Source organism: Carcharodon carcharias, chromosome 1 (genome assembly GCF_017639515.1).
Source record: "Carcharodon carcharias isolate sCarCar2 chromosome 1, sCarCar2.pri, whole genome shotgun sequence".
NCBI lineage: Eukaryota > Metazoa > Chordata > Chondrichthyes > Lamniformes > Lamnidae > Carcharodon > Carcharodon carcharias.
In genome coordinates this window covers 187918450-187934256 of record NC_054467.1, presented here as the reverse complement: position 1 = coordinate 187934256, position 15807 = coordinate 187918450, and the positions used below count along the sequence as shown (strand labels likewise).

The 15807-nt window shown below is 44.6% G+C and overlaps 1 protein-coding gene across 1 annotated transcript in view; it reads left to right on the top strand.

Annotated features, from left to right (window-relative positions):
• atp8b5b (ATPase phospholipid transporting 8B5b) overlaps window positions 1-15807 on the top strand; it is a 306737-nt gene that overhangs the window by 134314 nt on the left and 156616 nt on the right. Inside the window, exon 14 of the mRNA XM_041183329.1 lies at window positions 12546-12711. Coding sequence (XP_041039263.1) covers window positions 12546-12711 — 166 coding nt within the window. The remainder of the gene's footprint in view (window positions 1-12545; window positions 12712-15807) is intronic.

Below are 15807 nucleotides of genomic sequence, written 5' to 3'. Positions count from 1 at the left end.
GACGTGCCAGGAGCAGCACCAGGCATACCTAAAAAAAATTGAGATGTCAATCTGTTGAAGCTATAACACAGGACTACTTAAATGCCTAACAGAGTAAGCATAAGGGCTAAGCGAAAACAGAATTACCTGGAAAAACTCAGCAGGTCTGGCAGCATCGGCAGAGAAGAAAAGAGTTGACGTTTCGAGTCCTCATGACCCTTCAACAGAACTGATTCTTCTTTACAATGAGAGGGGTGAAATATAAGCTGGTTTAAGGTGGGGGTGGGGGTGGGGGAGAGAAGTGGAGGGGGGTTTGTTGTTGTAGGGGCAAGCAGGCAGTGATAGGAGCAGATCATCAAAAGATGTCACAGCCAAAGGAACAAAAGAACACAGAGGTGTCGAAGTTATTGATATTATCTAAATGAATGTGCTAATTAAGAATGGATGGTAGGGCACTCAAGGTATAGCTCTAGTGGGGGTGGGGGGCATAAAAGATTTAAAAATAATGGAAATAGGTGGGAAAAGAAAAATCTATATAAATTATTGGAAAAAAAACAAAAGGAAGGGGGAAGAAACAGAAAGGGGGCGGGGATGGAGGAGGGAGGTCAAGACCTAAAGTTGTTGAATTCAATATTCAGTCCAGAAGGCTGTAACGTGCCTAGTCGGAAGATGAGGTGCTGTTCCTCCTGTTTGCGTTAGGCTTCACTGGAACAATGCAGCAGGCCAAGGGCAGACATGTGGGCAAGAGAGCAGGGTGGAGTGTTAAAATGGCAAGCAACAGGGAGGTTTGGGTCATTCTTGCGGACAGACCGCAGGTGTTCTGCAAAGCAGTCGCCCAGTTTACGTTTGGTCTCTCCAATGTAGAGGAGACTGAATTGGGAGCAATGAATACAGTAGACTAAGTTGGGGGAAATGCAATACACGGTGGACTTCATCAACCGCAAGGGCTTCCATTCACTGAATGTGCAGCCAGGATGCAAGAGTGATTAGATTCACCCAGAGCTCAGGTTTCCCACAGATGCAGGGTGTGATTCACTGCACTCATGTGGCGCTCAGATCTCTATCGCAATACACGGTGGACTTCATCAACCGCAAGGGCTTCCATTCACTGAATGTGCATCTTGCAGGTGTGCACACAATTTCCAGGGAGTGTGCACGACGCCTACATCCTCAGTTGGTCGCAGATCCCTGGAGTCTTCCAGGGTACACCGAAGCTGCAGGGATGGCTCCTTGGAGACAAGGGCTATCAGCAGAGGCAGTTGCTGATGTTACCTGTGCGGCGGCCTCAGACTGCAGCAGAGCAACAGTATAATGAGGGTCATGCTGCAGCTCGCACCTTGGTGGAGCAGACCATCGGGAGGCTGAAGATGAGGCTCCAATGCCTGGACTGGTCTGGTGGAGCTCTACAATACAGTCCACAGAGGGTGTCTCACATCATCATCGTCTGCTGCGTCCTTTACAAGCTGGCCCAACGGGGAGACGAGCTGGCTGAGGAGGAGATGGAGGAGCTGCATGTCTCCTCCCATGTGGAGGACACCAACGAGGATGAGGAGGTCCTCTGAGGCATTGATGATGGGGGTGAGGCCCTCACACTGGCTAGACGAGGCAAGTGCGCTCAGGAGGCCCTCATAGATGCTAGATTTGTGTAGGATGATGACAACATGCAGTGAGGTGACCCCATGGTTCCTCACATTGCATTTGTGAACGTTTGACTCCAGTCTGGCTTATGGCAGCACAAATACCCTCTGTGAGCGTGCTTCTGTCATGGAGAGGTGGTGGAGGCCCTAATAGTCCTTTGATTGCAGGAAGATGATGACGACATGCATTAAGGACGCTACATAAATCTTCAAACAGCCTCTGAGAATGTCTAATTCCTGTCTGGCTGAGGCCAGCTTGCTTGTTCTCCGTGGTCAGGGTCATATCATAGAGATGCAGCCATGAAACTTTCGAAGCACCTGATGCTTTGTCCACCTTCAGCACCTGAGACCTTCGGGAGCTGGAGCACTGCACCTGTGGTCACAGGTGTTGAAGAGATGGGGTTCAGCTCCGCCTTAAAGGTGCTGACAGCACACAGAGAGAATGACGGAACTCTGTGATGCCTGCCCATGACATTCTGGCAGCAATGACCAACGCTGCTGAGGTGCAGGCATCAGCAATGTTTCCAGGGAGGTGAGGCCGGACTATCACTTTGATCTAAAGGCTGCACAAAGTATTGGGAAGAGGCCCTGGACTGAGACACCTGCCTTTATCTTGTCCAGAAAGGTTTCACATGTGAGTGTCAAGAACACTGCCTGTCTGAACAAGGAGCCATAAGCAGGGTGACATTCTTGGAAGTTTATTGACAATAGTGAACAGTATGTACAAGTGATTAACACCTGTGCCCAGGCTGTGCAACTACATCTTCTTAAACTTCCTAACCCTGCCGCGACGTTTTGGTGCCCCCCCTCCCACTCTGACATCCACAGCAGAGGTGGAGGCAGCCTGCTGACTGCGATGCCCCGACTGTGATGACTTTGGAGGGCCCTGGCCTGCTTTCAGGGACCTGCTATGTGGCAGTGGCACCCCCTCGGCCTGTGGAGCTAGAGCTGGTGAGGTCACAGGTAAGGGGAGTCAGATGACCGTACACTCAGAGTCACCTGGATGGATGGGCTCGGAGTGTGCACCTACGGATCCCACTCCCTATGGGTGCCCGGGGGCCCATGCTGACTCCTCGAGGGGAAGGGGTAGCTGGAGTGAGATCAAGCTGCCCGGCACCTCTCGCATACACACTGTTGGAGGCCAACTATGGCATCAGTGATGGGGTTGAGCCTGGATAGCAGGAGCGAATTCCTGGACCGAGGTCTCCATGGCGGCTGCCATCCTACCAGTGTTGACCTCGATGCATTGACATGTTGGCACTATCACCTCAGACTGGTGGCAGACAGACTCCTCCATCGTGCCTTGCAATCTGAGGAGTGCAGCAAACATCCCTTCCTGATGTTCCCGAGTTTGCATTTGCAGCTTCAGCAACTGTGATGTGATGAGCCCAGAGGCTTGTCATCTGACTAAGACTCAGCAACGTTCTGGCCTCCAGCTATCCTCTGAGTGCCAGACACCTGGAAAGTCCCTGCCTTCTCCTGCAGTGGATCAGACAGTGCGATGTGCTCACCAGACTGTGATCCCCGGGCTGCTCTAAAGCTAGGTCCCACCGAGGTGTGTGGCTCTGCGCTGGTGGAGGGTGTGGGTGAGCACTGTGACTTCAGGGAGGGTGCCTTCAGATTCCTCTTCAGAGGTTTCTTCGGGGCTTGTTTGGAGGCTCTGGGTCATGCACTCTGTTGGCCGTTTGGCAGATGTGCCTGCGAAAGCAAGGAGAGATAATTAGTGTATGGCAGTGGCCTGTGAAAGAGGACACATTACTCATGGCATGGTTGATGAATGTTATATTGCTTTATAGAGCAGTACCGACCTCACCGTCAGCAGGGGACTGGCCCAGATCCTCGCCAGCCAGCTGGATGGCTCTGAATTCAAAGTCTGTGAGAACCTTTATTTTGGGCATTCCACCACTGGTCTGCAACCTCATTTCTTATGTGCCAGCTTGTCCTGCATGGATAGGGATGAAGAAAGTGTGAGCAGGATGCCTGCCAGGCCAGATGACAAGTATGCCTGGCCTGTGTGGATGTTGAGTGGTCCCATGGACGAGGTGAGGACAATGACAGTGAGTGTGAGAGAGTGAATGGTGATGTCCATTGAACCGGCAGTGAGTGAGGGCTTTGTGAATGTGTGATGGGTTTGTGAGTGTGTGAGTTGAGTGATGAGATGAGTAACTTACCCTGGCGGAATGAAGGAGATCATTCATCCTCTTGCGGCACTGGGTGGCTGTCCTCTTTTGCAGAGTGTTGGCATTGACCACTGCTGCCACTGACTCCCAAGCCAGGTTAGTGCTGTTGCTGCCCCTCCTGCAACCAGAGCGGGGGGTAGAGGACATCCCGGCGGGCCCTCACGGCATCCAAAAGTCGCTCGAGGCGCATTGCTGAACCTGAGGGCTGCAGTGCCCTTTAGTTTCAGGGCTGTGCCTTCCATGCAGCAGTGCTGAGCTGGAAGCACTGAGATAAGTGCTTGCAGTTGGACTTTAAACATGGTGCCCAGCGTGATGCAGCGGTGGAGTGATGGCGGGCGGGCGAATGAGAGGAGTGCATAAATAATTAGATGGGTTCGGGATGATATGATATGAAAATCTGAAATCGTGGCCAGTAGTTAAAATGAATTTGGGAAAATTCCGCCCAATGTTTCAGGTCTGTGACCTTTCATCAGAATCTTCTGAAATGCTAATCCTGTTTTATCTCTCCACAGATATTGCCAGACCTGCTGAGTGTTCCAGCATTTCCTGTTTTTGCTTCAGATTTCCAGCATCCATAGTATTTTGCTTTTATACTGTGAGACGGTTGTCCCTATTACCAATGCCTCCTCAGACTGCATCATTCTCCTTTACTAACAAAACTTTTCGCTGAATCTTCTGGCTGAGGTGGTCCAGTGTTGCAATATTTTGGGCCCTTGATATACTGTGCCAATGAGTGATGGGGTGGATATTTCTGCCCACTGTTTACCATTGTCCATGGGCAAATCTGTTGCATACACAAAGATAATATATCTGGAAAGTTCATTCACTACCCAAGAGGAATCCCATCCTCTAAGTCCATATAAGGTGGGGCGGCCATTGGTCTGGCTTCATATCAGAAAGTCCAGTTTTCAGGTGGCCTGTTCCTGTCCAGTACCTGATTTGAACCAGACACCTTATTGGCCAGTATTTTTATTTTGGACGAAAGTCTCCTCCTCATCCTGACTCCCTTTCACTTTTACATTATGACTGCCACTCTGCCAATCAGTCAGTTGGTTGGTGGGAGAAAAGTGTGGGAAATCAAGGGGCCGAATGTGTGCAAAGGGAAAGGAAGGGGTCACAGCACAGATTGTTACTTGGGGTCATTCCTTTTCCACTTGGATTGAACTTAGTCTTGATTCTCAGTCTAAATGATTCCAACACCACTCACTGCAAAGATTCAGCTATTCCCCTTGTCTCCCCAACCTCTGCCCCCACCAGACGGCTCATGTGTGCAGGTTCTACAACCAAGTTTTTTTTTCCCCCCAGCCACACAGTACACGTGCACAGTTCCCCAGTCAGTAGTTCTTGTCCTCAGAGTGCTGAAACCAAGACTGAGTTTTGTCAGTGACTGCCTAGGCATCCAATAATTTTGAGGTCTGTCAGTGGCCATCATAATGTAATCCCTCAGCGGAACTCTCAGAACAGCTGGAGAGCACCTGCCTAGTGCGCAATGCTGCAAAATGTGGTGTTGCTGCTCAGGCCAATGAAAGGATACTAGTGAACCACTCTCGTGAATTTAATTAGTTAATTAAGAAACTGCACCTACCTAAAATTTTTTGGGATCCAGACCAGCTCCCAGTGTGGCACATGCATGACCATCAAAAAGGCCAGTATGACTCTATCCTCTCCGTGTACCAAATAGAAGGTGTTAGGAGATTTCTCAAGGGTGGTAGTGCCCACTCTGGCCCTGCCCCTCCACTAACTGGCTGTAGAAAGAGCAGGCAAAGGCCCATTACAATTTTGTTTATGAATTTACGATATTTCCAGGTATCAGCTTATTTTCAAGCCCATCAGCTACACATCTGTCAAGAGTCAGGTCAGGAGTGTGCCAGAAGAGCTGAGGACATTTGGCCATATAACAGGGAAAAATAGGAACAATTGAAAGCAGAAAATTTTTAATATACCTGTTAAATAATATTTCAAATCAGTTGGGCTAATAATTAAGTAATCGAATGCATGGTAAAGTTTTGAAAAGAATCAGTGATTAATAGGTTAATAAACAAATTTAAAATGAAATGAGAAATGGCCTGCACAAATCTTGAAGGGAGAAGGGGCTTAGTGGGATGAATACATAAAAAAGGCGAAACAAGTTAAAAGGCTGATCAGATGAGCAAAAAGAGATCTTGAGAAAAGCATGGGAGCTTTTTAAGAAAATCTCATTCATTCATGGGATTGAGCATCACTGGCAAGGCCAGCATTTGTTGTTTATCCCTAACTGCCCTTGAGAAGGGCTAAGATTAAATGACAAAGTATATTTTAGATTTATATAGCGCCTTTAATGTAATGAAACGTCCCAAAGTGCTTCCTAGAAGCATTATAAATAAAGTATGACACCGAGCCACATAAGGATATATTAGGTCAGATGACCAAACACTTGATCAAAAAGGTAGTTTTTAAGAAGGGGGCAAGAGAAGTGAAGAGATGTAGGGAGAAAATTCCAGAGCTTGGGGCCTAGCCAACTGATGGCACAGCTGCCAATGAGAGAGCAATTATGATAGGGGATGCACAAGAGGACAGAATTAAAGGAGTGCAGATATCTCAGAGGATGCTGGGGTTGGAGGAAATAGGGGATACAGGGATAGGGAGGGGCAAGGCCATGGAGGAAAAAAGTAAAAGATGTTTCAGTACCATAATACCAAAGTGCAGTTAAAGAGGAGATGAAAACAACAAAAGACACAAAAAGACTTTAGGAGAGAAATTTGATTACATCACTATGCAGACATATGCTGATTTCCCCTTGGACAGGCAGCAAGTGCCATGGGCCCTGAAACGTCGTGCGAATGAAGTGGGCAACTGAGAATCAGCACAAAGTAGTAAATATTCTGAATAGCAGCTTCCAAGTATGCAGATGGGAAAACAGAAAGTAGGAACAGGAGTAGGTCATTTGGCCCTTTGAGTCTGCTCCGCCATTCAATATGATCATGGCTGACACTATCTCAACGCTATACTCCTGCGCTCTCCCCATACCCCTTGAAACATTTAGAGTCCAGAAATCTATCTATTTCCTTCTTAAATGTATTCAGTGACTTGGCCTTGACATCCTTCTGTGGCAGGGAATTCCGTAGGTTCACCACCCTCCGAGTGAAGAAGTTTCTCCTCATCTCAGTCCTAAATGGTCTACACCGTAACCTGAAACTGTGGCCCCTTGTTCTAGATCCCCCAGCCAGAGGAAATATCATTCTTGCATCCAGTCTGTCCATCTCGGTTAGAATTTTATATGTTTCAATGAGATCTCCTCTCATTCTTCTAAACTCCAGTGAATAACAGGCCTAGTTGGCTCAATCTCTCCTCATACAACAATCCTGCCACCCCAGGAATCAGACTGATGAACGTTCGCTGCACTCCCTCTATGGCATGATCCACACTTTCTTACATTAAACTCCTTATGCCAAGTTTTTGCCGATCACTCAACCTATGTTTATCTCCTTGCAGATTCCTAATGCCTTCATCACAACATACCTTCCCACCTATTTTTGTATGATCAGCAAATTTGGATGCTTGCTTGCTTTTAAGCTATCTGAATCTAGTTTCTGAAAAGCTGTTTAAGTCAGTTAACTAATTTATTAGCTGCAGCTGCAAACATAGCCTGTGTAACCATGTTTTAGAGCTGAACCAAAATTAATTTTGTCCCAACTCAAAGAGCAACTTTTAGTTAGTTGCTAAATTAAAGAAAGGTTAGACTTTAGATAGAAATTAACCCTCAGAAATCCCTCTCTCACCAAACTCCAACTGAAGCATTGTAATGCACCCCAAAGCAGCACTCCAGTGCAGACCAGGAGCAAAACAGGAGCAGCATGGTCTCCAAAATGTCCTCAGTTGCTTTGTTGTAAATGAGATTGAAGTCCTAGATAGGATGAATGGTCTAAAACAAATAAATTGCATGGGTTATATGATATCCTAAAGTACTGAGAGACTCAGAAAGAGGTTTATGAAAAACTCATTGTGATAGAGGCAATGTGTGATATGAGTAGATTGTTCACAGGCTAACACAACAATTGTATTCAAAAAGATTTACAGTTATGTACCTATTACTTCAATTACATGTAACACAATGAATTTAATTATCACCAGTAAACATGAAGGTTATCTGTGCAATAGTAACCTACCAAACTGCAGTCAATAAGGGGCTGGCATTGTCTGATTAATCTCCTTACTTTGAGGAACCAACAACCCAAGTGAACTGTAGAAAGACCAACTAAATATACTTCCAAAAGGTTTTTGAGAACAGAATGTTCCATACACAATGAAGTTAATTAAACTCGCAACTGGGGATTCTATATAAACAATGGGAATGGGTAAGAAACCTGGCGATACAGAGGAAATATAGATTACTCATTAGTGGAATTATGTCAGAGTGTGGAAACGCAAGTGGAACATCTCAGGGCCAGGACCACTACTGTTTACATAAGTACACTGGATTCAGAAACTTATGCAAAATTATCAAATTTGCAGCTGACACCAAACTGGATGACCAGTAGAATGGAAGATTCAGCTCAGTAATTACGAAATGAGTTGGACAATATTTGTAAGTGGGCTGAACAATTTAATGCAGATGAGTGTAAAATGTCACACTTCTGAACAGTGTTGGTACATTGAAGGAGGAAGTGGATATATAACTAAAAGTACAACCTACAGTGTTATAGATTCAACACTGGTCACATGAGACCATGCAAAGTATCCCTCACCAAAAGCAATAGGATGTTGAACAGGGAATGGTAGTACTATAGTGTTGTTACTATATTAGTAATCCAGAGACCTGAACTACCATCCCAGCTGGGGAATGTAAATTGATTTTATTAATGTATTTGAAATAAACAGTATCAGTAAGGGTAACTGTGTAACTACTGGATTGTTTTAGATTGCTGTCCTTACCTGGTGTAACACCATGCCCACAGTAATTTTGTTGACTCTTAATTGCCCCCAAAATGATATAACTCAGCATTTAGGGAATCAAGACTTGTGGTGGTGGGGGGGGCGGCGGCAAAATTAGGGGCAGGGAAATTCAGTTGAAGCCAAAGATTAGCCATAATCACATTAAATTGTGAATGGCGGAGCAGGCTCAAGGGGCTGTATGGTCTATTTCTGTTCCTGTTTCTTATGCTCTTATGTTAAGGGCATGGCTTTGTGCTGGCATTCCAAGCATTGGCCACATCCCATGAATAAATAAAATGAAAAAAAAACTACTTAGCCAAAACTGTAGACTATATATCAAATGACTTTCGAATGCCCTGGCTGAACATTTAAATACACTGTGTATTCTGGGTTCAAGAATTCTGAGAGATGTTCCAGTGTTGGAGGCAGTATAGAAGAACTACAGGGCTTATCCCTAGGGGTGAATATTAATCCCCAAAAATGGGTGCGTTGGGGTCAGTTGAGATGTTAGCATTTTGCAAAATCTCAAATCTGATCTCAACCTGCCTCCAAACCTCTCACTTCTTGGTATAAGAAGCAGGACAGGAGACGGACAGCCAACCTACTCCTGGGCACTGGGTTAACAATTTAAATATTTTAATGAGGCTGGCAGTATCAGATTTAATCTGTTTAGCAGGTTTACCCCTGGCCATCCATGTTTCCCAGACTTCAGAACCTGGCAGGTCAAGGGAGGTGTGGACAATTTGGGGAGAGCAATGCTTTTAAATCAGTAGGATCGGGTGTGCTTTCCCCATTACCACCCAGCCACCAAGCTTTCCTTCTTCCCTTGGATTGGACCCTCATATAAAAAGACTTCCTGGAGTCAGTGTTAGCAACCCCACCCCCCCCCCCCCCCCAACCACATCCAAAGTCAGGGTTTGAACTCTGCTCCCAGGATTGGACACCGCCACCAAGCTCTCAGTAGCAACTGCACATTTCCTACCCACTACTGCAGCCTGTCCCAGAGTGCACTCTGCCCAACTGATAGTCAAGCCTCTCAGTCAGGCTGACATCTGGATGAGGATTCTGGCAAAGGAAAGAGTTGCACACTTTCTGCTGTGAGTTAAAGTCCTACAGCCTTCAGGTAGACCTGGTCTTCTGGGTTCCCACCCAAAACTTGGCCTACGCAACCCATCCATCACAATATCAGGATCTTAGTATCATGGATCTGAGTTATGAAGAAAAACTGGAGAATCTTTGGCATTGCAGGCTGGAAGGATGATATCTGAGAGGTGATTTTTATATAAGTGGGTGAGATTGTTACCAGTATAGGATAATGTAACACAGAATATTACTTTAGATTATATTTCAGGAGTGAACCCAAAGAGATACAGGTTCAAATCAATAAAATATAAGGTTAGGATTAATAGTAGAAAGTCTTCCTTTGTATAAAGAGTGATCAACGCTTGCCATCGAGTTCCAGATAGAGAAGTGGAGGGAAAAACCCAGCAATAATTTAAGAAACAATTAGCTGCTAAAATGAGTTGATATTAGGACTACTCATGATGGACATAGTGAAATGGGATGAATGGCCTTCCTTGTTCATAATTGTCTTGTAATTGGACTGTAAATAAAAAATCCAATATTTTCCAATAGATATAGTATAATCAGTTTTGCTGAAATTATTTGGTGGTTCTGTTGGTATTCCACTCAAATTATAGGGAATTGGTAGAACCCGGAAAGAAAACAGCAGTCACTGACTTGTGCCAGCCAGTCTCTTAGAACCTCTGACTTCCCATACAAGGTAAATGATGATGGGGCAGACCCAATGTTGGGAACACTGAGTTCCTGCTCCTTTGGCTCAGTTAGGACCTGACGTCACCAGAGGTCAGTATACCTAGTGAGGTGAGATACACCAAACTAGACTCTGGAAACAAGCTTTTCAGGGAAAAAGATCAGCATGCATGGAAATGGCTGATAGCTAGTTGAAAGCATCCCTCACGATTTTAATATCAGCACCATACACCACAGAAAACTGTCCTAGTGACTTTAATGAAGGATTGTATGCTGGAGAATTCCTTTAATGCAAATGGAACACGGGTTTGCAGCAACTTCTGTTGTTTTCAAGCAGGCATAATGGGCTGGGTTTTCACACCCAAGGTGGATAACACGAGTCGGGAAATTACTCAGGAAAAATTGCTTGATCAGTTCCAATTTTTGCTCCGGAGGGGTTGTGGGATGGAGTTGGGCCTGACACCCCTGGACACAGATCGGAGGTGGCTGCAGGGGCTGCCAATTGCCGAGGTGGGCTGTTTGGAAGGCCCACCTTGGTTCTTTGAAATTTCGACCCAGTTGTTTTTGTTAAATATTAGCCCCTCTAGCCCCCTCCCCTCACATCCCATCAGCCCCCACCCACTCCCATGGCTCATTACAGCCCCTATGCCCTCCAACCCACCTCCCTTTGCCCTACTCACCCAGTTTCCACCATGGGCAGACCTCAGGAGTCATGTTGAAATGAAATAAAATAAAAATCTAAATATCTATTAGTGCTTTTAATATAGTAAAGAAAACACTAACATGAAAGCTCATCCAAAACTTTAAAAGCCCATAAGTACTTAATCCCTTGTAAAAACAAAGAGACTTGTATTCATAACCCTACATCAAAGATAGCTAATCCTTTAATAACTTCTTTCAGCTGTCAATCAAACTGTGAACTTACAATTATCCCAGTATGGGGAGGGGGGTGTTGTAAGTTTGTGAAAGTACCCAAACAATAATAATGATACTCCTTCGCGTCATGTCAACAAACAGTTATTGTAACTCCTAGAGCAGAGTTTTTTCAACTCTCATGGAGACATATGCTTTTTTTAGTTTTTGAAGGGCTAGATTTAACTAATGCCATAGCTTGACAGTTCTACAGATTTTATCTGCCCTTTGTGAGTCTGTGTCAACTCCATAAATATGTGACTCCCACACTGCAGACTAAGGCCCTTGCTACAGTAAAAATGGGGTCTGTTTGAACTCAGCACTGAGTTCAAAAGGCCCTTCTGAGTTTGTGTTTACCTCAAGTGTGAGTCACACTCCTCCCCCTTTCTCCTACTGCCGAAAATGGGATCTGTTGGAAATGGAGATGGGATTTCCAAATCTAGGTCCTGCCCACCATTTTTAAAGGTCAACGGAGTGAAAATCTGGTCAATGAGTTGCATCAAGTTTGTGCAAAATTAGTTAATGTCTTCACAATAAAGAGTGAAGGAGTAATTTTAACCTAACCCTACCTGTCGGGAAACTGATGAGATCTGATTAAATGCTGGTATCACATCCTGCCTGATTTTGCTCTCCATTGAAGTCAATTGGCAGGATGTAAAACTAGCATTCCACCCAAACCAAGGGGTTTTCTGCCCAGTGAGTCTGGTTTAAATTACCCCCAAAATGTTTGTTATATGTATTCCTGCTTTGTACCGTGTTGATATATTAATACATTTGTTTGTTGTTGTTGTGCCTTTTTCCATAAATATTTTTTCATGCAACAGGTTCATGTTCTTGCAATTTTATTGAATTGCACATAAGACCTTGTACAAACTACACTTCAAAGTTGTGTGCTGTAGTTTATGAAAATTATCAGTGTGTGTTCCATGAAACAAAAACCAAACTTAATAAACTGCACACCTGCTACTGCAACAGTTTTGTTTCTATACTTTATCACAGTATCATACTGATTGCCTCATGGAAATGAGAATGCTCCTTGTCCTGTTTGCAACCTAAAATCCACACATTAGAAGTTCGTTCCACTTAATGCACAAGCAATAAACAAATATGTGTTTGGGAAAAGCTAAAATATTTTCATGTTTCATCCCTACAGAAAACAGAAAAAGTGGACTTTTCATTTAACTCAATGGCCGACCCAAAATTTGTGTTCTATGACCACAATCTCTTGGAATCTGTTAATATTGGTGACCCTAAAGTCCATGAATTTTTTCGTCTCCTTTCACTTTGCCACACAGTGATGTCTGAGGAAAAGCAGAAAGGTAAGAAATGTTGTCAATCTTGAGTAAGAGGAGATTTGCTAATAAGGATGAGAAAAGGAGTTGAATTTTACATTTTTCTTTGAAGATTAATTATTGGAACATTTGCCATTCTCTTTCAAGACTGGAAGTATGCTAGTTTCCCCTTTCATACACATGTGATAAACAAATATGCAGAGGTGAATTTAAACTATAAAATATAAATATAAGGCTAGATTTGATCTACCACCAAGGCATCTGCCAACAGGTCTGGAAGTTGTCGGGGATCTGGCACAGATCCATGGTGGTTGGCTGAAACCAATTCCGTGGCAGCAAGCTGATAAATGTGGGTGACGTGGGCTTGCAGTTGGATCATGTGGCAGGGGCGGCTCTGACCCTTGGGAAGCCCATGTCATCTGATGGTCACTCAGGACCTGATGCCATATTTAAAGGGCAGCCAGTCCTGTGTTAGAGTTGGATATTGCCTTGCTGGCTTTTTAAGAGAGCTGTCCAGTTTAAATCTCCAGCATCTAATTTTCTGTTGCTGCAGCAAAAGGAGAAATTCAAAAGGCCAGGGAGAAGATTCCTCCGCCATCATGCAAGATCAGTCGGTGGAATCACTGGGTTTGTCTAGGTCTGAGATGCCATAGTCCAGCTTGCACAATCTCCGCAGCACTTGAGAATGAAGAAAGACAGGGAGCATGATTCCTATGCAGCATTATCCTTCACTTCCCTTGCAAGCAGCCTCCTAAATACCCTCCCCTTTGGGACTCAGATCTGTGATGCCACTTTAAGGGATAATCCTTCTGCACCTTAGTTGTGCGCTGCCCCTTTAAATTTTAAACTCAGCATTTCTGAGTTCTGAATTTCCTGCCTGAGATTTCAGTTTGATGTTGTATGTTCTGTTCAGTAGGTCTCACAAAGAGGTTAAGAGGCTTGTAAGGTTGAATAGTAACTGTTTATTGGTAACACTTAACTATGTACATAGAAACAGCATATAGTCCAAGCCAAGAGCTAACTCCATGCTTATGTCTACGCAGGTCTCTGTCCAGTCCATAACTGATTCTGGTCTCAGGTCATGTGTGTATTTACATCACGCTATGGGCGATGCTGTTCCCCAGTCTCACATTAGCCCTTGCTAAGCTAAATACCCTAATACTACAACGCCACCCTCAGAATGTCAGCTCAGCAGATTTTTACAGAGAAAATGTCTCAAGGTCAACCCAGTGCCCTATTCCTGGAAGTCCAAAGGACTCTCATAGTGAGTCAGAGAAGGCACATATAAGTTGTCAGCTTTCACTGGATAGGTTACTGAAGGCAGAAGAGACACTTATGAGTTTTACTAATTGGGAAGCAGGATTAAATTGTAAGTGGGCAACTAGTATATCGATGAGTTTCTGACGGCTGGCAGGAGAGTTTCCTGTTTTGTTACCTTTCCGATGCAGACTTAATCACTTATAGTTTTCCCTCTGCTGGGAGTCTGACTTCCCACACAATTCACTATGTCTGCCCGCCATCTTGCACACTCCAGCAGGTTCCACAAAATCTAGCCCATTTTCCAGAAAAAAAATTGAGTTAAAGACAAGGATGGAAAATTCTTAAAACTGTGTTGAGGATAATTCTCTTAATCAGTATGTTTCTTCGCCAACGATGAAGGAAACAGGACAAGAAGAATGTGTTTCTGTGGGAGAACATCTGGTAGATAATGACCAGTATAGGATTAGTTTAAAGTAATTATGGAAAGAGACAAAGAAAAATTAAAAATGAAATAGCCAACTGGAAGAGGACTAATTTCAGTGATTCAAGAACATCTAGCACAGGTGGACTAAGACAAAGACTTAATGCAGTGTGATGGCCCCATCCACCGGCTACAAAGTCTGGGTGGTGGCAGAGTGGGAGGGAAGTGGGTGGTGCAAGCCCACATTTGCTGGCCCTGAAATCCATAACTGAATTTTACGTGGCTCAGACAATTAGATGCCAGAAGCCGTGGCTTCTGCCACCCTTGGAGGTCTCGCCTCCAAGAGCTAAGGACAATCAGAAAGCCAGCAGCTCTATAGACCCAGCAGTGCCACAGGAGTGAGGAGGTGTGGTCGAGCTAGCTGTAGGGAAAGGTGGGATTGTAATGAATATTGATAGACAGTCTATCACTAGAAATCCCCCACCAAGATGGTCTGAAGTCTCTCTGCCTCTTCCTTGAACAGAGGCTTGAACAATCCCCATCCACCACCACTCTCCTCTGAAACAAACACAAATATAAGCTTATATTTCAACTCTTTCTTGGACTCGAACTCAAGTTCTGTCAAAGGGTCATGAGGACTCGAACCGTCAACTCTTTTCTTCTCCGCCGATGCTGCCAGACCTGCTGAGTTTTTCCAGGTAATTCTGTTTTTGTTTTTGTTTTGGATTTCCAGCATCCGCAGTTTTTTTTGTTTTTAGCAGCTTATTCAGGATGTTGTTTCATGCGCTCACTTTTGCCTTTGTCTTTTGGATGTGGTTCTTGAAGGTGAGGCATCTGTCACGCAGTTAGGGTGACTCCTAAGTAGATAGGGTGCTCGCAATGCATCAGTGTTGCTCCACACCAGGTTACTTTAAGCTGGCGTTTGGCTTCACGGTTTCTCAGGTGGAATGCACAAACTTGCGGGTTTTTTTCAACCAATTCTACCACTGCCACGCACAGCAAGTAGTGTATACAACATTTTTGTACCACTGATTTGATCAAGTACCAACATCATGCCTGAAGACGGAAGTCGTTGATATCAGAAACACGGGTCTTCAAGACCGGCGATGACTGTTATATCTGCTAACGTTGAAGGGTTCTCTGTAGCTAAGCAAAACATCATCGCTACATTATACAACGAGTTGCAGTGTGTTGTCCTCTGCCTGCAGGAGACACATAGAGGAAGTAAGAACAACTGCCCAAAAATACCAGGAATGTTCCTAGTTATTGAAAGACCTCATCGACAATATGGCAGTGCTGTATTTGTTATAGCTAGTTCAGTTGTAGAAGCCTCTTCTAAAACGGAGGAGGACAACATTGAAATTCTAACTGTAGAGTTGAGCAAAGTAGAAGTGACCTCAGTGTACAAGCCACCTGACACAGATTTCAGCTTCTCTAACCCT